The sequence below is a fragment of the Hypanus sabinus genome, unplaced genomic scaffold (genome assembly GCF_030144855.1).
Source record: "Hypanus sabinus isolate sHypSab1 unplaced genomic scaffold, sHypSab1.hap1 scaffold_385, whole genome shotgun sequence".
Classification (NCBI taxonomy): Eukaryota; Metazoa; Chordata; class Chondrichthyes; order Myliobatiformes; family Dasyatidae; genus Hypanus; species Hypanus sabinus.
In genome coordinates, this window is record NW_026781275.1 from 242,236 (window position 1) to 269,241 (window position 27,006).

The window sequence follows — 27,006 nt, forward strand, 5'->3', positions numbered from 1 at the left end:
GTCAGTGTATCCTTGTGCTGTCTCACACAGTCTACTGTAGTTTTTATGTTGTTTAACGTAGTCAGTGTATCCTTGTGCTGTCTCACACAGTCTAGTGTAGTTTTTATGTTGTTTTACGTAGTCAGTGTAGCCTTGTGCTGTCTCACACAGTCTAGTGTAGTTTTTATGTTGTTTTACGTAGTCAGTGTAGCCTTGTGCTGTCTCACACAGTCTAGTGTAGTTTTTATGTTGTTTTACGTAGTCAGTGTAGCCTTGTGCTGTCTCACACAGTCCAGTGTAGTTTTTATTTTGTTTTACGTAGTCAATGTAGCCTTGTGCTGTCTCCCACAATCTGTGTCGGGTCTCACCGACAGACAGGAGGCCACAGCAGGAGCACCAAACACTGTATATGACCCCCAACAGACTGACAGGTGAAGTGTTGTCTCTCCCCTCCCCCTACCTTTCTTTTCCTCCAGCCCTGCTGAAGGGTTTTGTCCTGAAGCGTCGACTGTTTACTCTTTTCCACAAATGCTGCCTGGCCTGCTGAGTTCCTGCAGCATTTTGTGTGTGTGTGTCACATCGTTCCCTCCTCTTCCCCCCTGCCTTCCAAATATATCGCTTCCTCTGAAACCCTGTGGTCCACCCATCCGTCCCCACCGACCCTGCTAATCTCCTGCCTCACAATTATTCCCAAGCAACACACACAAAATGCTGGGAAGTTGGTTGGTGAACGAGGTACAGGGCTGGAGAAGGGGGAGTCTGATAGGAGAGGACAGAAGTCTGATAGGAGAGCTGGGAAGTGATTGGTGAACGAGATACAGGACTGGAGAAGGGGGAGTCTGATAGGAGAGGACAGAAGTCTGATAGGAGAGCTGGGAAGTGATTGGTGAACGAGATACAGGACTGGAGAAGGGGGAGTCTGATAGGAGAGGACAGAAGTCTGATAGGAGAGCTGGGAAGTGATTGGTGAACGAGATACAAGGCTGGAGAACGGGGAGTCTGATCGGAGAGGACAGAAGTCTGATAGCAGAGCTGGGAAGTTGGTTGGTGAACGAGATACAGGGCTGGAGAAGGGGGAGTCTGACAGGAGAGGACAGAAGTCTGATAGGAGAGCTGGGAAGTGATTGGTGAACGAGAGACAGGACTGGAGAAGGGAAATCTGATAGGAGAGGACAGAAGTCTGATAGGAGAGCTGGGAAGTGATTGGAGAACGAGATACAGGACTGGAGAAGAGGGAGTCTGATAGGAGAGGACAGAAGTCTGATAGGAGAGCTGGGAAGTGATTGGTGAATGAGATACAGGGCTAGAGAAGGGGGAGTCTGATAGGATAGCTGGGAAGTGATTGGTGATCGAGATACAGGGCTAGAGAAGGGGGAGTCTGATAGGAGAGCTGGGAAGTGATTGGTGATCGAGATACAGGATGGAGAAGGGGGAGTCTGATAGGAGAGGACAGGTCTGATAGGAGAGCTGGGAAGTGATTGGTGATCGAGATACAGGATGGAGAAGGGGGAGTGTGATAGGAGAGGACAGAAGTCTGATAGGAGAGCTGGGAAGTGATTAGTGACTGAGATACAGGACTGGAGAAGGGGGAGTCTGATAGGAGAGGACAGAAGTCTGATAGGAGAGCTGGGAAGTGATTGGTGAACGAGATACAGGACTGGAGAAGGGGGAGTCTGATAGGAGAGCTGGGAAGTGATTGGTGAACGAGATACAGGGCTGGAGAAGGGGGAATCTGATAGGAGAGGACAGAAGTCTGATAGGAGAGCTGGGAAGTGATTGGGGAACGAGATACAGGGCTGGAGAAGGGGGAGTCTGATTGGAGAGGACAGAAGTCTGATAGGAGAGCTGGGAAGTGATTGGGGAACGAGATACAGGGCTGGAGAAGGGGGAGTCTGATTGGAGAGGACAGAAGTCTGGTAGGAGAGCTGGGAAGTGATTGGTGAATGACATACAGGGCTGGAGAAGGGGGAGTCTGATAGGAGAGGACAGAAGTCTGATAGGAGAGCTGGGAAGTGATTGGTGAACAGATACAGGGATGGAGAAGGGGGAGTCTGATAGGAGAGGACAGAAGGCCACGGGAGAAAGGGAATGAGGAGGAGTACCAGAGGGATGTGACAGGTAGGCAGAGAGATGAGGTGTGGGGTTGGGGGGAGAAACAGGAATGGGGAATGGTGAAGGGGGAGTAATTACTAGAAGACCCAGCCATCGGGTTGGAGGCTGCCCAGATGGAATACAAGGTGTTGCTCCTGCTGACCTCATTGCGGCAGTAGAGGGGCATGTGGGAATTGTAATGGGTGGCCACAGGGAGATCTTACTTTTTCTGGCAGAAGGCATCGCCCACTCTACATCAGGTCTCACTGACATACGGGATGCCACACCAGTCGCTGACCCCAACAGGCATGAAGGTCCCAGAGCCTGTTGGTCCTGGCTTTTATGCTCCGGTACCGTTTCCCGGATGGTGGCAGCTGGAACAGTTTGTGGTTGGGGTGACTCGGGTCCTCGATGATCCCTCGGGCCCTTTTTACACCCCGTCACTGTAAATGTCCTGAGTGGTGGGAAGTTCACATCTACAGATGCGCTGGGCCGTCCGCACCACTCTCTGCAGAGTCCTGCGATTGAGGGAAGTACAGTTCCCGTACCAGGCAGTGATGCAGCCAGTCAGGATGCTCTCAATCGTGCCCCTGTAGGGTCCTCAGGATTTGGGGGCCCGTACCAAACTTCCTCAGCCGTCTGAGGTGAAAGAGGGGCTGTTGTGCCTGTTTCACCCCACAGCCGGTGTGTACAGACCACGTGAGATCCTCGGTGATGTTTATGTCGAGGAAATTAAAGCTGTTCACCCTCTCAACCCCAGGTCCATTGATGTCAATAGGGGTTAGCCCGTCTCCATTCCTCCCGTAATCCACAACCGGCTCCTTTGTTTTCGTGACATTGAGGGAGAGGTTGTTTTCTTGACACCCTGTCAGGGTTATTATTTGAGATTATATATATATATATTTAGTTACTGTGTGGATTCTCTTCCATGTTAACAGCTAAGGCTAACAAAAGGGCTTCTCTGTGGTGTTACAATGAAATGGCTTCTCTGTAAAGTTAATCGGTGATGTAATGGTTCTTTGTAGCTGTAAATGTTTGGGTTATAATTACAGATAATGGAGAGCTAACCAATAAATGACTGTTATGCTATCTTGTATGGGGGGAACCAAGACAGAGTTTGTGGTCTTTTCGGGAAGGCGAGTGAAGAGGACGAACGTGTGCGGGAGTGGTCGGAATCCCAGGACGGCGGATACTGGAATTCGGCAGTTCAGAGGTTGTCGGAGGTCCGGAGGTCGTTGTGGACGGATCCGGAGGCACCAGCTCCAACATATTAATTTTCTTGTTCAGAAAACCGATAAATTTACTGAACTTTATTTCATTTGTTTCTACGAACCCATCACCAAGGAATAATTATAAAGTGTGATCATTTAATTGCATATTGTGTCCTGTCTGATATTTCATGTTGTGGGTTTGTACACGATTACACTGTTGACGGGGTCAATGCCAGTTTCCCCTCGACTAACGTGCGTCAATCGGGCCTAGACGTTAAAACTGTAATTTATAGTTTTTAATTATGTACTGCACTGTATAGTTGCAGCGTAACAACAACTTCATGATATATGCCAGTGATATTACACTATATTCTCATTGACGGTGACTCTGCAACCGGGCATTTAACATCACCACAGGAGGGACACGTACTCGGTTCCAGGTGGGATGTTCGGGTCAAAGGGGAGGGTGGGAAATGGGAAGGAAATGTTCTGACCCCAGGGGGTGGTGATGTACACACAGTGGGATGTTCAGAAGATCACTCTCAGTCCGGGTCTGGTTCCCTCCATTGACTTCAGCTGTTTCTCTCCACCTGAACTGAACTGATTCCCCCTCAGTCTGAAACAGATGAATGAATAAAGATTAAACAAACGGATTACACAACAGTGTCAGTAATGGGGACTGACGTTAACGTTTCAACAACACTCACAGACAAATGTCACCCAGGGATTCACTGATATTTATTCACACCAGATGTCACCACAAACACTCACTCAAGCCGCACCAGACTTGGGAGGGTCAGTATGAGGTGGTGGAGAGCAGAGGGAGACAGATCGGTCTGTGAGTGTGTTCCAATCCCCTCACTGAGTGTCTTGTACTGAGATCAGAGACGAGATCCTCGATGCCAGAATCTGTGAGTTCAATGCACGCAAGCCTTCAAATGAGAGAAATGAGGAATCAGGAGATTCCCAGAGTTTGTTCATCACACTGACAGATCTCCTGCTGACCACAAACTCCCCATCATCTGCTGTGGGTCCACACCTTTCCACCAGGACACTCCTGGATGTTCAGCAGTGCTATCAGTCTGAACCTCTGTGTCTGGCTGAACTGACAGAAGGGTTCCCTCAACAGCTGAGACCGTATTATCAGGGAAATTAAATTGTTATGGACGTCAGTCTCTCAAACACTCAGTAAAACTTGGGAATGACAAGATCTGGGAGCAATAAAACACATTCCCACCCTCACAGCTGAGAACAGTGAGACCCACAGGGTTGCATAAACTCCAGTGAAAAGAGACACTGGCTGTTCCCCCAGTCACTGTCCCTGCCCACAGATCCCACAGGAATCACCAGACTTGTGCCAGCTTTTCCCTGCCACAGATTTCCAGCCTGTGAACTAGGGGGCCTCAGGAAGTGCCCACTGCCCTTTTGGATACCCACGTTCACCTCACCGTGGTGTTACAGGGATCACAGTCAGCAGAGCAGATGAAGGTGCTGCTGTTGTGAGCCAGACACAGAGTCCGGCTGTGGGATGTGAGTGACCGATCACAGGACAGTGAGACAGAACCGCAGTTGTTCCAACAGCAGAACTGCACCAGTGTTTAGTGTCTGTAACTGAAAACACCATCACACAATGAGATACTTACCCCAGTGTCTGTATTTTACACTCCGGGTTCTTCAGAGCCTCAGACACCAGTTTCACTCCTGAATCTCCCAGTTTATTATAACCCAGGTCCAGCTCAGTCAGTGAACGGTTTGTACTGAGAGCGGAGGTGAGATCCTCAACACCAGCAGCTGTGAGACCGACAGACCGTAGACTGTGGATCAGAGAGAGATGAGAAGTTTAATCCCAGGGTTCATTAATCCCACTTTCACCAAGACCCACAGTAACGTTCAGTGTTTATTAACCCCACAATTACTAATAACACCAATCTCCAGCATCAGACACCAGTGAGTATAAACATCACTACACCTTCCGAACTGGAAAGACTCAAATCTCCCCAGAACAAATGGCAGAACCCCGGGGACATTGTATATTTGTGTTCACCCTCTACATCCCAGCCCCACTCCACAGTACACCACCACTCTGGACCTTGTGCTCTATCCTGAATCACAGGGAGGCAGTGTAACCTTCCACACTCCCAGCTTACCCACCCCTTGTCCCGTCTCCACAGAAAATCCCGACATATCCCTGTGTTCCTCACATTAGTCCCAGACCTCATCCTCCTGACAGGGTGTCAGACGACACAACTGCCTCTGCGTCTGTCCAGACGTTCTGTGCTCACAGAACCAAACTCAGAGAGGACTCCACTCACCACCTACGTTAACTGTACATCCCAGCCCAGTCACCACACCGACACAATGCTGCCTTGGGGAAACACCCACACTCCAAACCGGTTTCACCTCAGCAAGAATATTCTCCAACCTCACACTGAGAGCAGACAGTTACAGAGGTTTACAGTTCAGTGATAAATTAAACCAGCTCCAGGTCAAAGGTTGGAGTATTAAAGTTACCAAAACACCGAGAATGCTGAGAAATCTTCAACTCATAATCTGAACAACCGTTTGTGGCCTGGGCCCATGTTCCAACACTTTCTCTGTGGGACTGATGGTGTCCAACTGGTCTGTAACTTCTGGCTAACGGACTGGTGCAGAGCCAACAAGCTGTCTCTGAATGTGAACAAAACAAAAGAGGTTGTTGATTTCAGGAAGACACGGAGCGACCACTCCCCACTGAACATCGACGGCTCCTCGGTAGAGATCGTAAAGAGCACCAAATTTCTTGGTGTTCACCTGACGGAGAATCTCACCCGGTCCCTCAACACCAGCTCCATAGCAAAAAAAGCCCAGCAGTGTCTCTACTTTCTGCGAAGGCTGAGGAAAGTCCATCTCCCACCCCCCCATCCTCATCACATTCTACAGGGGTTGTACTGAGAGCATCCTGAGCAGCTGCATCACTGCCCGGTTCGGGAATTGCACCGTCTCGGATCGCAAGACCCTGCAGCGGATAGTGAGGTCAGCTGAGAAGATCATCGGGGTCTCTCTTCCCGCCATCACGGACATTTACACCACACGCCACATCCGCAAAGCAAACAGCATTATGAAGGACCCCACGCACCCCGCATACAAACCCTTCTCCCTCCTGTCATCTGGGAAAAGGAACCAAAGCAATCAGGCTCTCACAGCCAGACTATGTAACAGTTTCTTCCCCCAAGCTATCAGACTCCTCAATCCCCAGCGCCTGGACTGACAGCTTACTGCCCTGTTGTCCTGTTTATTATTTATTGTAATGCCTGCACGGTTTTGTGAACTTTATGCAGTCCGGGGTAGGTCTGTAGTCTAGTGTAGTTGTTTTTTTACATAGTTCAGTCTAGTTTTTGTACTGTGTCATGTAACACCATGGTCCTGAAAAACGTTGTCTCATTTTTACTGTGTACTCTACCAGCAGTTACGGTCGAAATTACAATAAAAGCTGACTTGACTTGACTTGCTATGTTGGTGTTCCCTGGGAACTGAGTAAAGGCTGCCCAACCCATCCTTCCACACCCTTTCTCCCGCTCAGCTCTCACTGAGGACTGGTGCGGTTTGCCTGGGAGTTGCTGAAGTCTGGTTGAAGAGTTGATTCCGAGGTTCCGGTGACGTCATCATCGAGAATTGGCAGCTGAAGTCACTAGCTCCTCCGGAAAAACGCGTATTAAGCCCCGTTAACCCATCAAATATAATATTTTTCAAAAAATATTTGAACGGAAAAGAGGGGCAAGAACGGGGAAAAGGAATGGAAATAAAAAATGCAACACTGTGGAGCCTGTGTCCGAGAGGAGTGCAGCGAGCGGCTCTCCGACCCGACAGTGTGCTAGCGAGGCGGCTGCTGGGCCTCGTTCAGGCGAAGCGGCAAATATGATCGAAATCCTGAGAGAGATAATGGAGGTCCAGAAAGATATAAATCAGCAGCTCCGTGGTATTAAATCAGAGCTCGCCAGTGTCAATCAAAAAATAGCGGTGGCAGAGACTCGCGTTGAGAAGGTGGAAGATCACGTTCAAAACGTGGAACGGATACTGAGCAAGACAGTAAAAATCATACATCACCAAGAAGGTAAACTGCTGGACCTGCAGGGAAGATCACGGCAGAAAAAATATCCAAATCTGCAACGTTCCCGAAGGAGCGGACGGCCCATCTATGACGGAGTTTGTCAGAAAGTTACTGCGGGACGCGCTGGAGCTTCCCCGGGCTATGGAGCTGGAAGTCGAAAGAGCCCACCACGCATTAGTCCCAAAACCTACCCAGGGTAGAAAGCCACGCTCAATAATAATTAAGTTCCTTCGGTACAGCACCAAGGCGGAGATTCTACGAAGGGCCTGGGGTAAGCAGAGAGTGGTTTTAGATGATAAATTAATATATTTTGACCAAAATTACACCCCGCCCCCGTGGTCCTGCAGAAATGCAAAGAATATTCTGAAGTAAAGCGAGTACTAAAGCAAAAAAAATTAGATTTCAAACTCCGTACCCTGCTCAACTTCGAGTATTTTATGACAACGGGATGCAGTTGTACCAGACAGTGGAAGGTCACAGGGTTGCCCATCAGCGTGACCAAACTGGGGGAAAACCTGGCTGAGGAATTATCCCGCTCCGCTTGGGAAATAGTGCGAGAATCGAGAAGGCAGGAGACGGGAGGAGGCCGAGAGAAATATATCAGGAAGAGACCGGGAGTTTCCCAAAGACAGTCCTCACCCCCTTCAGAAGAGCCATAAGGTTTGGCTAACTTTAAAAATGTTGAGAAGCTAAACGGAAGCAAAAGTACACGGTGATACACCCATCTCGAGAAATACTTATTACAATGTGGATTTTATATTACTTAGTTGTTATTCTTTATTCACTCACTTACTCCTTTTCCCCACCAAAATGAGAATATATATATGTATGTAATAGGTGTGTGTATATAAACACACACACACACACTTGTACATAGTTCTTTCCTTTTGCTTGTTTTTTCTTTCCACTCTTTTCTATAAGTGTTGTTACGTACCCCGTAACTGGGTTTACAGACCAGCAAAGACAGAAGTATCCCTTGGAGTCTGGTGGTACCAACACTAAAGATGTTTATTAGTAAACTACACAATACAGTATCAAAAATGTAAATATACATATAAAACAGGTTAGCAATAGTAAACATAGAAGTGTAGGAATAATAATGATCAATAATAAACAAGCTCTATCGATGTCTAGGGGTAAATGAATTGTCATGGAAGAGTATAAAGTTCAGTTCAGTTCATGCGTGCTGAGGTAGTTACGGTTGTTGTGTTGTCATCATTGGAGAGAGAAAGAGAGAGAGCGAGCAAGAGATTAGGCAGTTGCAGCAGGCAAACCTTCTGTTGCCTTATTCCGTCGTGGTCATTCAACTATGACCCCTCTGTCCTTCAGCCAGACCGTTCTTCTGTGGAGGACTCGTCACTCTGGCATGAGTGGTCACACACACAAACCCCCACCGGCCCTGCAGTAACACTGTGAGCTTTATTGACCGATCACCTGGTTCGGTCCTCAAAGCCCCCACCTTCCTGTGGGTTCACACAACACTCAGTCAGTGTCTGAGGGGTGTCTCCCCAGACCGGTCTTTTATCCCCACTCACGGGGTCTCAGCCACCCATCAATTCTGAATGACCGTGTCCATCAAACCAGACCACTCCTGCAGTCTCCTGAGGAATGTTAACGAGCAAAGTAAAGTCCTTGGAGGGAAAGGTAAATAATCCAGGAAGAGTCAAATACAATAAATCAACAGTCTCTCTCTCCCTCTTATCTGTAGCAGATGTTCCTGCCTCTGTGCTTCATCTCTCTCTCCCATTAGCAGCAGCAATAGTTCATGGTTCTCGGTGGGGGGGGGAATGGTTAACTCTGCACCCCATTTCCATCAGGTCTGTTCATCACTCATAACAGTGTATACCTCAGATAAATACTTTGTGGAGATTTGTGATATATATGATTATATGTACAATGTCTGAAATACATCTTATGGAAATGTTTGTTTGATGATAAACTTCAATAAAAAAATAAATGACAATAAAAAAGAGTTGATTCCACCTCAGACCCAATCCCCAGACACACAAAGTGAGCTGCTGAGAGCTTTGCTGAAATCTCAGATCAACTCCTGTTTCAGTAATCACATGGACCCCCTACAATTCACCTGTCACCCCAACTGTAGGTATCTATCCACAGGAGATCCCTTCTGGATGAACCAGGCAACTGGAAATATAAGTCAGCCTGTTGTTCTATCACCAATTTGTGAGTCTCTGTCCCTCGCACTGTAACTGAATCCTTGACTTCCTCATCCTCCTCACTCACCATCAACACCACCCCCTCTGCTCTATTCTCTCCACACCACCGGCTCTGTGCCCGAGTACTGGAACAACACTGCCTACAGATTCACTGACTACAAAACTGCTGATTACAGAATCACAGATGGTAATGAGGAGGCGTACAGGAGTGAGACAGATCAGCTGGACCAGTCGTCTCAGTCAGGTCTGCCAGTCAGGTAATCAATAATCCATGACACCAGGGAAGCATCCACCTGCATCAGTGTCAGCTTCTCACCCAGCAGAGCAGGGCGGGTGGTGTTGAACGCACTGGAGAAAACAACATGACCCTCACAGTGCTCGCTGGCTTGTCCAGGTGGGCGTAGACACGGTTCAGCAGGTAGACGATGGCATCCTCAACTTCTAGTCGGGGCTGGTAGGCGAACTGGAGTGGGTCTAAGTGTGGCCTAACCATAGGCCGGAGCTGCTCTCGAACAAGTCTCTCCAGGGTCTTCATGATGTGGGAGATCAATGCCAACGGTCTGTAGTCATTGGAGCCACTGGGGCGCGGTGTCTTCGGTACAGGGATGAGGCAGGACGTCTTATACAGCACAGGAACCCTCTGGAGACTCAGGCTCAGGTTGAAGACATGGTGAAGTACCCCACATAGCTGGGGGGCACAGGCTTTGAGCACCCTGGGGCTGACACCATCCGGGCCTGCAGCCCTGCTTGGGTGAAGACATAAGAGGATGTACTGGAGCTTTTGGAAAGCATCAAGTTGGATGCAGTGTACCCCTGGCTACTGTGAGAAGCGAGGGAGGAGATTGCTGAGCCTCTTGTCATCAATGGGGACGAGAGAGGCTCCGGAGGATTGGAGGATTGCTTGTGTTATTCCTTTATTTAAGAAAGGGGGCAGAGACAGCCCAGGAAATTATAGACCAGAGAGTCTTACTTCAGTGGCTGGTAAGATGATGGAGAAGATCCTGAGAAGCAGGATTTATGAACATTTGGAGAGGCGAAATATGATCAGGAATAGTCAGCCTGGCTTTGTCAAGGGCAGGTCGTGCCTTACGAGCCTGATTGAATTTCTTGAGGACATGACTAAACACATTAATGAAGGTACAGCCGTAGATGTAGTGTCTGTAGATTTCAGCAAGGTACCCCACGCAAGGCTTATTGAGAAAGTAAGGGGGTATGGGATCCAAGGGGACATTGCTTTGTGGATCCAGAACCGGTTTGCCCACAGAAGGCAAACAGTGGTTGTAGACAAATCATATTCTGCATGGAGGTCGGTGACCAGTGATGTGTCTCAGCAATCTGTTCTGGGACCCCTACTCTCCGTGATTTTTGGATGAGAAAGTGGAGGGATGGGTTAGTAAATTTGCTGATGACACAAAGGTTGGGGGTGTTGTGGATAGTGTGGAGGGTTGTCAGAGGTTACAGCAGGACAGTGATAGCATGAAAAACTGGCCTGAGAAGTGGCAGATGGATTTCAACCCAGTTAAGTGTGAGGTGGTTAATTTTGGTAGGTCAAATACGATGGCAGAATACAGCAGTAATTGTAAGATTCTTGGTAGTGTGGAACATCAGAGGGATCTTGGGGTCCGAGTCCATAGGACACTCAGAGCTTCTACACAGGTTGACTCTGTAGTTAAGAAACCATACGTGCATTTGCCTTCATCAACCGTGATTGAGTTTAGGAGCCGAGAGGTAATGTTGCAGCTATATAGGACCCTGGTCAGACCCCACTTGGAGTACTGTGCTCAGTTCTGGTCGCCTCACTACAGGAAGGATGTGGAAACCATAGAAAGGGTGCAGAGGAGATTTACCAGGATGTTTCCTGGATTGGGGAGTATGCCTTATGAGAACAGGTTGAGTGAACTCGGCCTTTTCTCCTCGGAGTGACGGAGGATGAGAGGTGACCTGACGGAGGTGTACACGATGATGAGAGGCATTGACCGTGTGGATAGTCAGAGGCTTTTTCCCAGGGCTGAAATGGCTGGCACGAGAGGGCATATTTTTAAGGCGCTGGGGAGTAGGTACAGAGGAGATGTCAGGGGTAAGTTTTTTATGCAGAGAGGGGTGCGAGGAATGGGCTGCCATCGGCGATGGTGGGGGCGGATACGATAGGGTCTTTGATGAGACTCCTGGATAGGTACATGGAGCTTAGAGAAATAGAGGGCTATGGGTAACCCTAGGTAATTTCTAAGGTAAGGAAATGTTCATCACAGAATTGAGGGCCGAAGGGCCTGTATGGTGCTGGAGGTTTTCTATGTTTCTTTCTCATGGGCACACAGGAAGAAAATAAATTTTCCTTACGGTCTCAGACTAGCTTCACTTAACTTGCACTAGTGTGGTTATGTTTGTTTTCCTGCATTGTGTAATTTACGTACAATTAATGTCAATTTAAGTTTGTGTAATCAATGTCTGACATGTTTGTAATGTTGCTACAAAAATCTGATTTTCATAACATTTACACACTGGTTACATTTGCCCCTGACGATATAGTTTAAAACTGAACTTGCAAGTGGACGTGATGGATCCTGAGCTGAGGGCCTGTTATTTGGGCTGTGGATATCGACGGAGTGATGATCTGTCCCAATGCATCACAGTTTGGTACTGAAACACACAAAATGCTGGAAGAACTCAGCAGCCCAGGCAGCATCTATGGAAAGGGGTACAGTTGAACATTTTGGGTTGAGACCCTGCTGCAGGATTAGAGAAAATAGCTGAGGGATCGATTTAAAAGGGAAGGGGAGAGATAAACACCAGGTGACAGGTGAAACTAGGAGTGGGAGGGATGAAGTTAAGAGCTGGGAAGTGATTGGTGAATGAGATACAGGACTAGAGAAGGGGGAGTCTGATAGGAGAGGACAGAAGTCTGAGAGGGGAGCTGGGAAGTGATTGGTGAACGAGATACAGGGCTGGAGAAGGGGGAGTCTGATAGGAGAGGACAGAAGTCTGATAGGAGAGCTGGGAAGTGATTGGTGAACGAGATACAGGGCTGGAGAAGGGGGAGTATGATAGGAGAGGACAGAAGTCTGATAGGAGAGCTGGGAAGTGATTGGTGAACGAGATACAGGGCTGGAGAAGGGGGAGTCTGATAGGAAAGCTGGGAAGTGATTGGTGAACGAGATACAGGGCTGGAGAAGGGGGAGTCTGATAGGAGAGGACAGAAGTCTGATAGGGGAGCTGGGAAGTGATTGGTGAACGAGATACAGGGCTGGAGAAGGGGGAGTCTGATAGGAGAGGACAGAAGTCTGATAGGAGAGCTGGGAAGTGATTGGTGAACGAGATACAGGGCTGGAGAAGGGGGAGTCTGATAGGAGAGGACAGAAGTCTGATAGGAGAGCTGGGAAGTGATTGGTGAACGAGATACAGGGCTGGAGAAGGGGGAGTCTGATAGGAGAGGACAGAAGTCTGATAGGAGAGCTGGGAAGTGACTGGTGAACGAGATACAGGGCTGGAGAAGGGGGAGTCTGATAAGAGAGGACAGAAGTCTGATAGGGGAGCTGGGAAGTGATTGGTGAACGAGATACAGGACTGTAGAAGGGGGAGTCTGATAGGGGAGCTGGGAAGTGATTGGTGAACGAGATACAGGACTGGAGAAGGGGGAGTCTGATAGGAGAGAACAGAAGTCTGATAGGAGAGCTGGGAAGTGATTGGTGAACGAGATACAGGACTGGAGAAGGGGGAGTCTGATAGGAGAGGACAGAAGTCTGATAGGAGAGCTGGGAAGTGATTGGTGAACGAGATACAGGGCTGGAGAAGGGGGTCTGATAGGAGAGCTGGGAAGTGATTGGTGAATGAGATACAGGGCTGGAGAAGGGGGAGTCTGATAGGAGAGGACAGAAGTCTGATAGGAGAGCTGGGAAGTGATTGGTGAACGAGATACAGGGCTGGAGAAGGGGGAGTCTGATAGGAGAGCTGGGAAGTGATTGGTGAACGAGATACAGGGCTGGAGAAGGGGGAGTCTGATAGGAGAGGACAGAAGTCTGATAGGAGAGCTGAGAAGTGATTGGTGAATGAGATACAGGACTGGAGAAGGGGAAGTCTGATAGGAGAGGACGTCTAATAGGAGAGCTGGGAAGTGATTGGTGAACGAGATACAGGACTGGAGAAGGGGGAGTCTGATAGGAGAGGACAGAAGTCTGATAGAAGAACTGGGAAGTGATTGGTGAAAGAGATACAGGGCTGGAGAAGGGGGAGTCTGATAGGAGAGGACAGAAGTCTGATAGGAGAGCTGGGAAGTGATTGGTGAATGAGATACAGGGCTGGAGAAGGGGGAGTCTGATAGGGGAGGACAGAAGGCTGTGGAAGAAAGAAAAGGGTGGAGGAGTACCAGAGGGAGGCGATGGGTGAGCAAGGAGATAAGGTCAGAAAGAGAAAAGGGGATGGGGAATGGTGAAGGGGGCGGGTGGGAGGGAATACTGGAAGTTTGAGAAATCGATGCTCATTCCATCAGGCTGAAGGAATAACAGCATGAATATCACCTTACTTTCCGTTTGTGTGGGCTGTAACCTGATGGCATGAACATCGATTTCTCAAACTTCTGGTAATGCCCCCCCCTTTTATCATTTCTCATCCCCCTTTCCCTCTCTCACCTTCTCTCCTTACCTGCCTATCACCTCCCCCTGGTGCTCCCATCTTCCTTTTCTTTGTTCCGTGTCCTTCTGTCTCTTTCACCCGTCAACTTCCCAGCTCAATCATTCATACCTCCCACTCCCGGTTTCACCTGTCACCTTGTGTTTCTCTCTCCCCTCCCGCCACCTTTTAAATCTACTCCTCAGCTTTTTCACCCAGTCCTGTCGAAGGGATTCATTCTGAAATGTCGACTGCTTACTCTTTTCCGTAGTTGCTGCCTGGCCTGCTGAGATCCTCCAGCATTTTGAGCATGTTGCTAAGATTTCCAGCATCTGCAGATTTTCTCGTTTGCAGTCTGGTACTTACCCCAGTTTCTGTATTTTACACTCCCGCCTCCTCAGAGCCTTAGACAAGAGTTTCATTCCTGAATCTCCCAGTTCATTAATAACCAGATCCAGCTCTGTCAGTGAACGGTTTCTACTGAGGGCGGAGGTGAGATCAACAGTCCGTAGACTGTGGATCAGAGAGATGAGAAATTTAATCCCAGGGTTTATTAATCCCACTTTCACCAGTACCCACAGTAATGTTCAGTGTTTATTAACCCAGAATTACTGATAACACCAATCTCCAGCATCAGACACCAGTGAGTATAAACATCACTGCACCTTCCGAACTGGAAACACTCAAATCTCCCCAGGACAAATGGCAGAACCCCGGGGACATTGTATATTTGTGTTCACCCTCTACATCCCAGCCCCACTCCACAGTACACCACCACTCTGGACCTTGTGCTCTATACTGAATCACAGGGAGGCAGTGTAACCTTCCACACTCCCAGCTTCCCCTCCCCTTGTCCCAACTCCACAGAAAACCCCGGCAAATCTCCGTGTTCCTCACATTAGTCCCAGACCAACATTGTCCAGGTCTGTGTTCCCAAACATATCTCTCTATGGGACTGCTGGTGTCCAACTGGTCAGTAATTTTGTGTTGTGCCCATATCCCCAAGAGAACCAGAATAAAGGCAATTTAACTCTCCTTCCACAATGAACAACTACAAGATCAAGGAACTGACTGTGGACTTGTGGAAGGGGAAATCAGACAAACTGGCACCAGTCCTCAGTGAGGGGTGAGCGGTGGAAAGGGTGAGTAACAGCAAGTTCCTGGGTGACAATGTCTCAGAGAATCTCTCCTGGACCCAGAACATTGAGGGAAATATGAACGGCTCACACCAGCTTCTCTACGTTCCCAGAAGTTTAATGAGATTGATTCGTCACCACAGACTGTGACAGACCTCCACAGATGTACATAGAGAAGCATTCCGACTGGTTGCATCACGGTCTGATTAGAAACTTCAATGTCGAGGAACACAAGACACTACAGACAGTTCCACATCACGTACAACTCTCCCCACCATCGAGGACATTTGCAATCGGCAATGCCTCAGGAAGGTGGCATCTGTCATCAGGAACCCACACCATCTGTCCATGCTGTCATCAGACAGGAGGTACAGGAGCCCGAGAACGTACATCCCAAAGTTCAACAACAGACTATTCACACTACATCGGTTATTGAACTGACCTGAAAGATGCTAATTATATCTACTTCATTTATTTAGAGATACCACATGAAATAGACCTAATCACAGGAAAATTTGGAAAGACCAGTTCACCTAATACCTTGTATGTCTCTGTACTTGGGAGGAAACTGGAATACAAGGAGGAAACTCAATTACTCAAGGAAAAACACACAAACCTCACAGACTTTTCTCCCCGTCTCAGAATAGATTCTGTCAAATTATTTGTTTACTGTGTAATTAATGTTAATTTAACTTGTGTAATTAATGTCTGACATGCTCCTAATGATCTATGCTGTTGTTGCACAAAGCTAGTTTTCACAACATTTACACCCTGTTTAGATTTGCCCCTGACAATAAACTTTAACACTGAAGTTGTGAGTGGACCTGATGGAGCCCGAGGTGAGGACCTGTTACTCAGTCTGTGGAGATCGATGGAGTGATGATCTGTCCCAATGTCTCACAGTCTGGTACTTACCCCAGTTTCTGTATTTTACACCCCGGGTTCCTCAGAGCCTCAGACACCAGTTTCACTCCTGAATCTCCCAGTTCATTATTAGCCAGGTCCAGCTCAGTCAGTGAGCAGTTTGTACTGAGAGCAGATGCGAGATGCCCAACACCAGCAGCTGTGAGACCGACAGACCGTAGACTGTGGATCAGAGAGAGATGAGAAGTTTAATCCCAGGGTTTATTAATCCCACTTTCACCAGTACCCACAGTAATGTTCAGTGTTTATTAACCCCACAATTACAGATAACACCAATCTCCAGCATCAGACACCAGTGAGTATAAACATCACTGCACCTTCCGAACTGGAAACACTCAAATCTCCCCAGGACAAATGGCAGAACCCAGGGGACATTGTATATTTGTGTTCACCCTCTACATCCCACCCCACTCCACAGTACACCACCACTCTGGACCTTGTGCTCTATCCTGAATCACAGGGAGGCAGTGTAACCTTCCACACTCCCAGCTTTCCCTCCCCTTGTCCCGTCTCCACAGAAAACCCCGGCAAATCTCCGTGTTCCTCACATTAGTCCCAGACCAACATTGTCCAAGTCTGTGTTCCCAGACATATCTCTCTATGGGACTGCTGGTGTCCAACTGGTCAGTAATTTTGTGTTGTGCCCGTATCCCCAAGAGAACCAGAATAAAGGCAATTTAACTCTCCTTCCACAATGAACAATTACAAGATCAAGGAACTGACTGTGGACTTGTGGAAGGGGAAATCAGACAAACTGGCACCAGTCCTCAGTGAGGGGTGAGCAGTGGAAAGGGTGAGTAACAGCAAGTTCCTGGGTGACAACATCTCAGAGAATCTCTCCTGGACCCAGAACATTGAGGCAAATATGAACGGCTCACACCAGCTTCTCTACGTTCCCAGAAGATTAATGAGATTGATTCGTCATCACAGACTATGACAGACCTCCACAGATGTACATAGAGAAGCATTCCGACTGGTTGCATCACGGTCTGATTAGAAACTTCAATGTTGAGGAACACAAGACACTACAGACAGTTCCACATCACGTACAACTCTCCCCACCATCGAGGACATGTGCAATCGGCAATGTCTCAGGAAGGTGGCATCTGTCATCAGGAACCCACACCATCTGTCCATGCTGTCATCAGACAGGAGGTACAGGAGCCCGAGAACGTACATCCCAAAGTTCAACAACAGACTATCCACACTACATCGGTTATTGAACTGACCTGAAAGATGCTAATTATATCTACTTCATCTATTTAGAGATACCACATGAAATAGACCTAATCACAGGACAATTTGGAAAGACCAGTTCACCTAATACCTTGTATGTCTCTGTACTTGGGAGGAAACTGGAATACAAGGAGGAAACTCAATTACTCACGGAAAAACACACAAACCTTCTCACAGACTTTTCTCCCCGTCTCAGAATAGATTCTGTCAAATTATTTGTTTACTGTGTAATTAATGTTAATTTAATTTGTGTAATTAATGTCAGACATGCTCCTAATGATCTGTACTGTTGTTGCACAAAGCTAGTTTTCACAACATTTACACCCTGGTTAGATTTGCCCCTGACAATAAACTTTAACACTGAAGTTGTGAGTGGACCTGATAGAGCCCGAGGTGAGGACCTGTTACTCAGTCTGTGGAGATCGATGGAGTGATGATCTGTCCCAATGTCTCACAGTTTGGTACTTACCACAGATTCTGTATTTTACACCCAGGGTTTCTCACAGCCTCAAACACCAGTTTCACTCCTGAATCTCCCAGTTCATTATCACGTAGGTCCAACTCAGTCAGTGAGGGGTTTGTACTGAGAGCATAGGTGAAATCCACAACTCCAGCAGCTGTGAGACCGACTGACCGTAGACTGTGGATCAGAGAGAGATGAGAAATTTAATCCCAGGGTTTATTAATCCCACTTTCAGCAAGACCCACAGTAATGTTCAGTGTTTATTAACCCCACAATTACTGATAACACCAATCTCCAGCATCAGACACCAGTGAGTATAAACATCACTGCACCTTCCGAACTGGAAACACTCAAATCTCCCCAGGACAAATGGCAGAACCCCGGGGACACTGTATATTTGTGTTCACCCTCTACATCCCAGCCCCACTCCACAGTACACCACCACTCTGGACCTTGTGCTCGATACTGAATCACAGGGAGACAGTGTAACCTTCCACACTCCCAGCTTTCCCTCCCCTTGTCCCAACTCCACAGAAAACCCCAGCACATCCCTGTGTTCCTCACATTAGTCCCAGACCAACATTGTCCAGGTCTGTGTTCCCAAACATATCTCTCTATGGGACTGCTGGTGTCCAACTGGTCAGTAATTTTGTGTTGTGCCCGTATCCCCAAGAGAACCAGAATAAAGGCAATTTAACTCTCCTTCCACAATGAACAACTACAAGATCAAGGAACTGACTGTGGACTTGTGGAAGGGGAAATCAGACAAACTGGCACCAGTCCTCAGTGAGGGGTGAGCGGTGGAAAGGGTGAGTAACAGCAAGTTCCTGGGTGACAACATCTCAGAGAATCTCTCCTGGACCCAGAACATTGAGGGAACCATGAACGTCTCACACCAGCTTCTCTACGTTCCCAGAAGATTAATGAGATTGATTCGTCATCACAGACTGTGACAGACCTCCACAGAGGTACATAGAGAAGCATTCCGACTGTTGCATCACGGTCTGATTAGAAACTTCAATGTCGAGGAACACAAGACACTACAGACAGTTCCACATCACGTACAACTCTCCCCACCATCGAGTACATTTGCAATCGGCAATGCCTCAGGAAGGTGGCATCTGTCATCAGGAACCCACACCATCTGTCCATGCTGTCATCAGACAGGAGGTACAGGAGCCCGAGAACGTACATCCCAAAGTTCAACAACAGACTATTCACACTACATCGGTTATTGAACTGACCTGAAAGATGCTAATTATATCTACTTCATCTATTTAGAGATACCACATGAAATAGACCTAATCACAGGACAATTTGGAAAGACCAGTTCACCTAATATCTTGTATGTCTCTGTACTTGGGAGGAAACTGGAATACAAGGAGGAAACTCAATTACTCACGGAAAAACACACAAACCTTCTCACAGACTTTTCTCCCCGTCTCAGAATAGATTCTGTCAAATTGTTTGTTTACTGTGTAATTAATGTCTGACATGCTTCTAATGATCTGAACTGTTGTTGCACAAAGCTAGTTTTCACAACATTTACGCCCTGGTTATATTTGCCCCTGACAATAAACTTTAACACTGAACTTGTGAGTGGACCTGATGGAGCCCGAGGTGAGGGCCTGTTACTCAGTCTGTGGAGATCGATGGAGTGATGATCTGTCCCAATGTCTCACAGTCTGGTACTTACCACAGTTTCTGTATCTTACACCCAGGGTTTCTCAGAGCCTCAGACACCAGTTTCACTCCTGAATCTCCCAGTTCATTATAAACCAGGTCCAGCTCTGTCAGTGAGCAGTTTGTACTGAGAGCAGAGGAGAGAACCGGAACACCAGCAGCTGTGAGACCGACAGAACCTAGACTGTGGATCAGAGAGAGATGAGAAGTTTAATCCCAGGATTTATTAATCCCACTTTCACCAGTACCCACAGTAATGTTCAGTGTTTATTAACCCCACAATTACTGATAACACCAATCTCCAGCATCAGACGCCAGTGAGTATAAACATCACTGCACCTTCCAAACTGGAAACACTCAAATCTCCATAGGACAAATGGCAGAACCCAGGGGACATTGTATATTTGTGTTCACCCTCTACATCCCAGCCCACTCCACAGTACACCACCACTCTGGACCTTGTGCTCGATACTGAATCACAGGGAGGCAGTGTAACCTTCCACACTCCCAGCTTCCCCTCCCCTTGTCCCGTCTCCACAGAAAACCCCGGCACATCCCTGTGTTCCTCACATTAGTCCCAGACCAACATTGTCCAGGTCTGTGTTCCCAAACATATCTCTCTGTGGGACTGCTGGTGTCCAACTGGTCAGTAATTTTGTGTTGTGCCCGTATCCCCAAGAGAACCAGAACAAAGGCAATTTAACTCTCCTTCCACAATGAACAACTACAAGATCAAGGAACTGACTGTGGACTTGCGGAAGGGGAAATCAGACGAACTACACCAGTCCTCAGTGAGGGGTGAGCGGTGGAAAGGGTGAGTAACAGCAAGTTCCTGGGTGACAACATCTCAGAGAATCTCTCCTGGACCCAGAACATAGAGGGAACCATGAACGGCTCACACCAGCTTCTCTCCGTTCCCAGAAGTTTAATGAGATTGATTCGTCATCACAGACTGTGACAGACCTCCACAGAGGTACATAGAGAAGCATTCCGACTGTTGCATCACGGTCTGATTAGAAACTTCAATGTGGAGGAACACAAGACACTACAGACAGTTCCACATCACGTACAACTCTCCCCACCATCGAGGACATTTGCAATCGGCAATGTCTCAGGAAGGTGGCATCTGTCATCAGGAACCCACACCATCTGTCCATGCTGTCATCAGACAGGAGGTACAGGAGCCCGAGAACGTACATCCCAAAGTTCAACAACAGACTATCCACACTACATCGGTTATTGAACTGACCTGAAAGATGCTAATTATATCTACTTCATTTATTTAGAGATACCACATGAAATAGACCTAATCACAGGACATTTGGAAAGACCAGTTCACCTAATATCTTGTATGTCTCTGTACTTGGGAGGAAACTGAAATACAAGGAGGAAACTCAATTACTCACGGAAAAACACACAAACCTTCTCACAGACTTTTCTCCCCGTCTCAGAATAGATTCTGTCAAATTATTTGTTTACTGTGTAATTAATGTTAATTTAATTTGTGTAATTAATGTCAGACATGCTCCTAATGATCTGTACTGTTGTTGCACAAAGCTAGTTTTCACAACATTTACACCCTGGTTAGATTTGCCCCTGACAATAAACTTTAACACTGAAGTTGTGAGTGAACCTGATGGAGCCTGAGGTGAGGGCCTGTTACTCAGTCTGTGGAGATCGATGGAGTGATGATCTGACCCAATGTCTCACAGTCTGGTACTTACTCAAGTTTCTGTATTTTACACCCAGGGTTCCTCAGAGCCTCAAACACCAGTTTCACTCCTGAATCCCCCAGTTTATTACCACCCAGGTCCAGCTCCGTCAGTGAACGGTTTGTACTGAGAGCAGATGCGAGATCCTCAACACCAGCAGCTGTGAGACTGACAGAACCTAGACTGTGGATCAGAGAGAGATGAGAAATTTAATCCCAGGGTTTATTAATCCCACTTTCAGCAATACCCACAGTAATGTTCAGTGTTTATTAACCCCACAATTACTGATAACACCAATCTCCAGCATCAGACACCAGTGAGTATAAACATCACTGCACCTTCCGAACTGGAAACACTCAAATCTCCCCAGGACAAATGGCAGAACCCCGGGGACACTGTATATTTGTGTTCACCCTCTACATCCCAGCCCACTCCACAGTACACCACCACTCTGGACCTTGTGCTCGATACTGAATCACAGGGAGGCAGTGTAACCTTCCACACTCCCAGCTTTCTCTCCCCTTGTCCCGTCTCCACAGAAAACCCCGGCAAATCTCTGTGTTCCTCACATTAGTCCCAGACCAACATTGTCCAGGTCTGTGTTCCCAAACATATCTCTCTGTCGGACTGCTGGTGTCCAACTGGTCAGTAATTTTGTGTTGTGCCCGTATCCCCAAGAGAACCAGAATAAAGGCAATTTAACTCTCCTTCCACAATGAACAACTACAAGATCAAGGAACTGACTGTGGACAAACTAGCACCAGTCCTCAGTGAGGGGTGAGCAGTGGAAAGGGTGAGTAACAGCAAGTTCCTGGGTGACAACGTCTCAGAGTATCTCTCCTGGACCCAGAACATAGAGGGAACCATGAATGGCTCACACCAGCTTCTCTACATTCCCAGAAGTTTAATGAGATTGATTCGTCACCACAGACTGTGACAGACCTCCACAGAGGTACATAGAGAAGCATTCCGACTGGTTGCATCACGGTCTGATTAGAAACTTCAATGTCGAGGAACACAAGACACTACAGACAGTTCCACATCACGTACAACTCTCCCCACCATCGAGTACATTTGCAATCGGCAATGTCTCAGGAAGGTGGCATCTGTCATCAGGAACCCACACCATCTGTCCATGCTGTCATCAGACAGGAGGTACAGGAGCCCGAGAACGTACATCCCAAAGTTCAACAACAGACTATTCACACTACATCGGTTATTGAACTGACCTGAAAGATGCTAATTATATCTACTTCATTTATTTAGAGATACCACATGAAATAGACCTAATCACAGGACAATTTGGAAAGACCAGTTCACCTAATATCTTGTATGTCTCTGTACTTGGGAGGAAACTGAAATACAAGGAGGAAACTCAATTACTCACGGAAAAACACACAAACCTTCTCACAGACTTTTCTCCCCGTCTCAGAATAGATTCTGTCAAATTATTTGTTTACTGTGTAATTAATGTTAATTTAATTTGTGTAATTAATGTCAGACATGCTCCTAATGATCTGTACTGTTGTTGCACAAAGCTAGTTTTCACAACATTTACACCCTGTTTAGATTTGCCCCTGACAATAAACTTTAACACTGAACTTGTGAGTGGACCTGATGGAGCCCGAGGTGAGGGCCTGTTACTCAGTCTGTGGAGATCGATGGAGTGATGATCTGTCCCAATGTCTCACAGTCTGGTACTTACCCCAGTTTCTGTATTTTACACCCAGGGTTCCTCAGAGCCTCAGACACCAGTTTCATTCCTGAATCTCTCAGTTTATTACCACCCAGGTCCAGCTCCGCCAGTGAACGGTTTGTACTGAGAGCGGAGGTGAGATCCACAACACCAGCAGCTGTGAGACTGACAAAATCTAGACTGTGGATCAGAGAGAGATGAGAAGCTTAATCCCAGGGTTTATTAATCCCACTTTCACCAATACCCACAGTAATGTTCAGTGTTTATTAACCCCACAGTTACTGATAACACCAATCTCCAGCATCAGACACCAGTGAGTATAAACATCACTACACCTTCCGAACTGGAAATACTCAAATCTCCCCAGGACAAATGGCAGAACCCCGGGGACATTGTATATTTGTGTTCACCCTCTACATCCCAGCCCCACTCCACAGTACACCACCACTCTGGACCTTGTGCTCGATACTGAATCACAGGGAGACAGTGTAACCTTCCACACTCCCAGCTTCCCCTCCCCTTGTCCCGACTCCACAGAAACACCCGGCACATCCCTGTGTTCCTCATGTTAGTCCCAGAGCTCATCCTCTGGACATGTTATCACACGACAGCACAACTCCCTCTCCGTCTGTCCAAATATTCTGTGGCCACAGAGTCAACCTCGGAGGGGACTCCACTTGATAAAGTATGTAAAAGGTTAAAACGTTAAACAATGGCAGCCTGCTTTTCTGAAAGAAATCGCTGATGATCAACAGATGTGCTAATTTTGTTATTCAATGCTGAGCAATATTTCTTTTTGATGGTAGGGTTTCAGGATGCTGATCTCCTTGTGCAGTCATGCATAGAGATAGGGCAACTCCAGTCTGTTTTGTGTATCAGGTCATTATGCCTATTTTGTAATTTGTCTCTCAGTACTGTCAAGCAATACTGTGACTCCAGCTTGGGGGGGGGGGCGGGTGTGTGTGTGTGAGTGTGTGTCTGTGTGTGTGTGTGTGTGTGTGTGTGTGTGAGAGTCTGTGTGTGAGTCTGTGTGTGTGTGTGTGTGTGTGTGTGTGTGTGTTATTTGAACGACTATATTCATTCTGTAAAGGGAATTGTGAGTTAGTTGGTGGATTAGGCAGGAACAGTCACAGTTTGTGACTAACTGAGTAAGCCCCGGGTGCTTTAAATAAAGAGTTTGTACTCATACGGTCTCTGAGCGACTTTATCCAGATACGACTTCCACATTTGGCGCTGCGAGCAGGGTACCAACATAGGGACTGTGACACGGAGGCGGGCTGAGTAAGTGACAGACCAAAAATCCTATCTGCCGGGACTGATCGGACCTGCAAAGACGAATTGTCTTTGTCGCACCCTGCGATACAGGTGTGAGTCTCTGCCCCTCGCTCGGACCTCAGCACAGAACCTTGAGGGGACCCAGATCCAATCTGCTGAGAGACTCATATAAGGTAGGACAATTATTTGAAAATTGGACATCTGATACCATGTCTGGTAAAGAAAAAAGAAAGGATAATTGGATACAATTGGATTGGTGGCACGGGTCGGGTAAAATTTGAAGTTGTCTAAGAATTAAAGTCGGGTAAACGAACCAGGAAAATTGAACAGTAGATACTGTGCGCAGGTATCGGGTAACAAAGGCAGGTAAGAATCAACAGAACTGAGCAGCAGACATCGTGCCTGGTAAAAAGACAAAAACATGGGACAAGATCTGTTGTGTGATTTAAAAAAAGGTACAGGAACTTCACTTGGCAAAAAGAATGAATTGTTTCATGATAAAGAGAGGGATTTATGTGTTTTAAGTGTTTTTTACATAAGAAATTGGGGGACGAAGTGCGGCCATGGGAAGGGACTTGTGACGTGACAAACCGTAAAAATGGTCCAGAAAAAGACCAGACGTAATAAATGCAAAACCTTGATCAAGGATTAAAACCTGGGGGACAAATGGGGAATGAAATACAGGATCCCGGGAGCATGTCTGGCTTACTCACCCTGTTTAATGAAAGAGGTCATGACAAAGACTGGCTAGTGATAAGACCCAGGGACCCGTGCAGTGTGAGCTGATTCCACCTCAGACCCACTCCCCAGATACACACTGTGACCTGAGGTGGACAGGCTACATTGAAAACACTCCGACCCTTGCAGGGCAGATGGTGCCCGAGGTCAGGGCTTGTTATTTGGGTTGTGCAGCAGCGTAGACAATTGATGTAAATCTCCACAGGTAACCATCAACGGTTTGAACAGTGACGCAGGGGTTCATCAGAACAGAACTGGGACATTATTGGAACTTTACCCACACAAACATCAACAGACTACCAGTCTGGTACTTACCCCAGTTTCTGTATTTTACACTCCAGGTTCCTCAGAGCCTCAGACAACAGTTTCATTCCCCAATCTCCCAGTTCACTGTAACTTAGGTCCAGCTCCACCTCTCTCAGTGAGCGGTTTGTACTGAGATCGGAGATGAAGTGCTCAAACTCAGATGTGAAACGATCAGCTGTCAACCTGATGGACGGAGAGGAAACAGAAGAGAGAAACAAACAGGTTCAGTGTCAGTCTCCACAGGTCACCATCAACGGTTTGAACAGTGACACAGGGATTCATCAGGACAGAACTGGGGCATTATTGGAACTTTACCCACACAAACATCAACAGACTCACAGTCTGGTACTTACCCCAGTTTCTGTATTTTACACTCCGGGTCCCTCAGAGCCTCAGACAACAGTTTAATTCCTGAATCTCCACGTTTATTGTACTCCTCACTAAACACAGAGCGAGAAACACTGTTACCAAAGTGGCCCTGAAGTAATTTCTCTCTCTGTAACGTTTTCTCTCTCACACTCCCATCTGGGTGTTTATATCTACTCTCAGGGGATCAATCCCACCAGCCCGATACCCCCTCTCCCCACTTCCCTGTACCCCTGTCACTTATTCTCTCTCACACTCCCATCTGGGTGTTTATATCTACTCTCAGGGGATCAATCCCATCAGCCCGATACCCCCTCTCCCCACTTCCCTGTACCCCTGTCACTTATTCTCTCTCACACTCCCATCTGGGTGTTTATATCTACTCTCAGGGGATCAATCCCATCAGCCCGATACCCCCTCTCCCCACTTCCCTGTACCCGTCACTTATTCTCTCTCACACTCCCATCTGGGTGTTTATATCTACTCTCAGGGGATCAATCCCATCAGCCCGATACCCCCTCTCCCCACTTCCCTGTACCCCTGTCACTTATTCTCTCTCACACTCCCATCTGGGTCTTTATATCTACTCTCAGGGGAGCAATCCCATCAGCCCGATACCCCCTCTCCCCACTTCCCTGTACCCCTGTCACTTATTCTCTCTCACACTCCCATCTGGGTGTTTATATCTACTCTCAGGGGAGCAATCCCATCAGCCCGATACCCCGTCTCCCCACTTCCCTGTACCCCTGTCACTTATTCTCTCTCACACTCCCATCTGGGTGTTTATATCTACTCTCAGGGGATCAATCCCATCAGCCCGATACCCCCTCTCCCCACTTCCCTGTACCCCTGTCACTTATTCTCTCTCACACTCCCATCTGGGTGTTTATATCTACTCTCAGGGGAGCAATCCCATCAGCCCGATACCCCCTCTCCCCACTTCCCTGTACCCCTGTCACTTATTCTCTCTCACACTCCCATCTGGGTGTTTATATTTACTCTCAGGGGATCAATCCCATCAGCCCGATACCCCCTCTCCCCTCTTCCCTGTACCCGTCACTTATTCTGTCGCACACTCCCATTCTTTTTACCACTAACCTACACCAGTGGGAACTGACAGCCACCAGTTACCCCCTCGACCTGCAGGTTTCTGGAATGAGGCAGAAAACTGGATCACCCGGGGAAACCCACAGTCACAGGGGGAGCGTGCAAACTCCACACAGACAACAGAGGCTGGGATTGAAGTCTGGTCATGGGGGCTGAGAGGCAGCAGTACTAACTGCCGTGATACTGCCCCATCCAACAGAGAGGGTGCAGGTTCTGT

At 47.6% G+C, this 27,006-nt stretch overlaps 1 protein-coding gene across 5 annotated transcripts in view; it reads right to left on the bottom strand.

Annotated features, from left to right (window-relative positions):
- Positions 1 to 3,398: 3,398 nt before the first annotated feature.
- The window catches only part of LOC132388710 (ribonuclease inhibitor-like), a 104,959-nt gene continuing 81,351 nt past the window's right edge, over positions 3,399 to 27,006 (bottom strand). For 2 of the 5 annotated variants that reach the window (XM_059961087.1, XM_059961092.1), the window contains 7 exons: positions 25,326 to 25,499; positions 23,007 to 23,177; positions 21,314 to 21,484; positions 19,603 to 19,773; positions 17,913 to 18,083; positions 4,925 to 5,095; positions 3,400 to 3,897 (listed from right to left, as the gene is read on the bottom strand). In XM_059961087.1, the coding sequence (XP_059817070.1) occupies positions 3,810 to 3,897; positions 4,925 to 5,095; positions 17,913 to 18,083; positions 19,603 to 19,773; positions 21,314 to 21,484; positions 23,007 to 23,177; positions 25,326 to 25,499 (1,117 nt within the window). In that variant the 3' untranslated portion in view covers positions 3,400 to 3,809. Of the gene's footprint in view, positions 3,898 to 4,924; positions 5,096 to 15,174; positions 16,370 to 17,912; positions 18,084 to 19,602; positions 19,774 to 21,313; positions 21,485 to 23,006; positions 23,178 to 25,325; positions 25,500 to 25,669; positions 25,757 to 27,006 lie in introns of those variants that run through there. The other 3 variants (XM_059961091.1, XM_059961090.1, XM_059961089.1) reach the window with 3 other exon arrangements.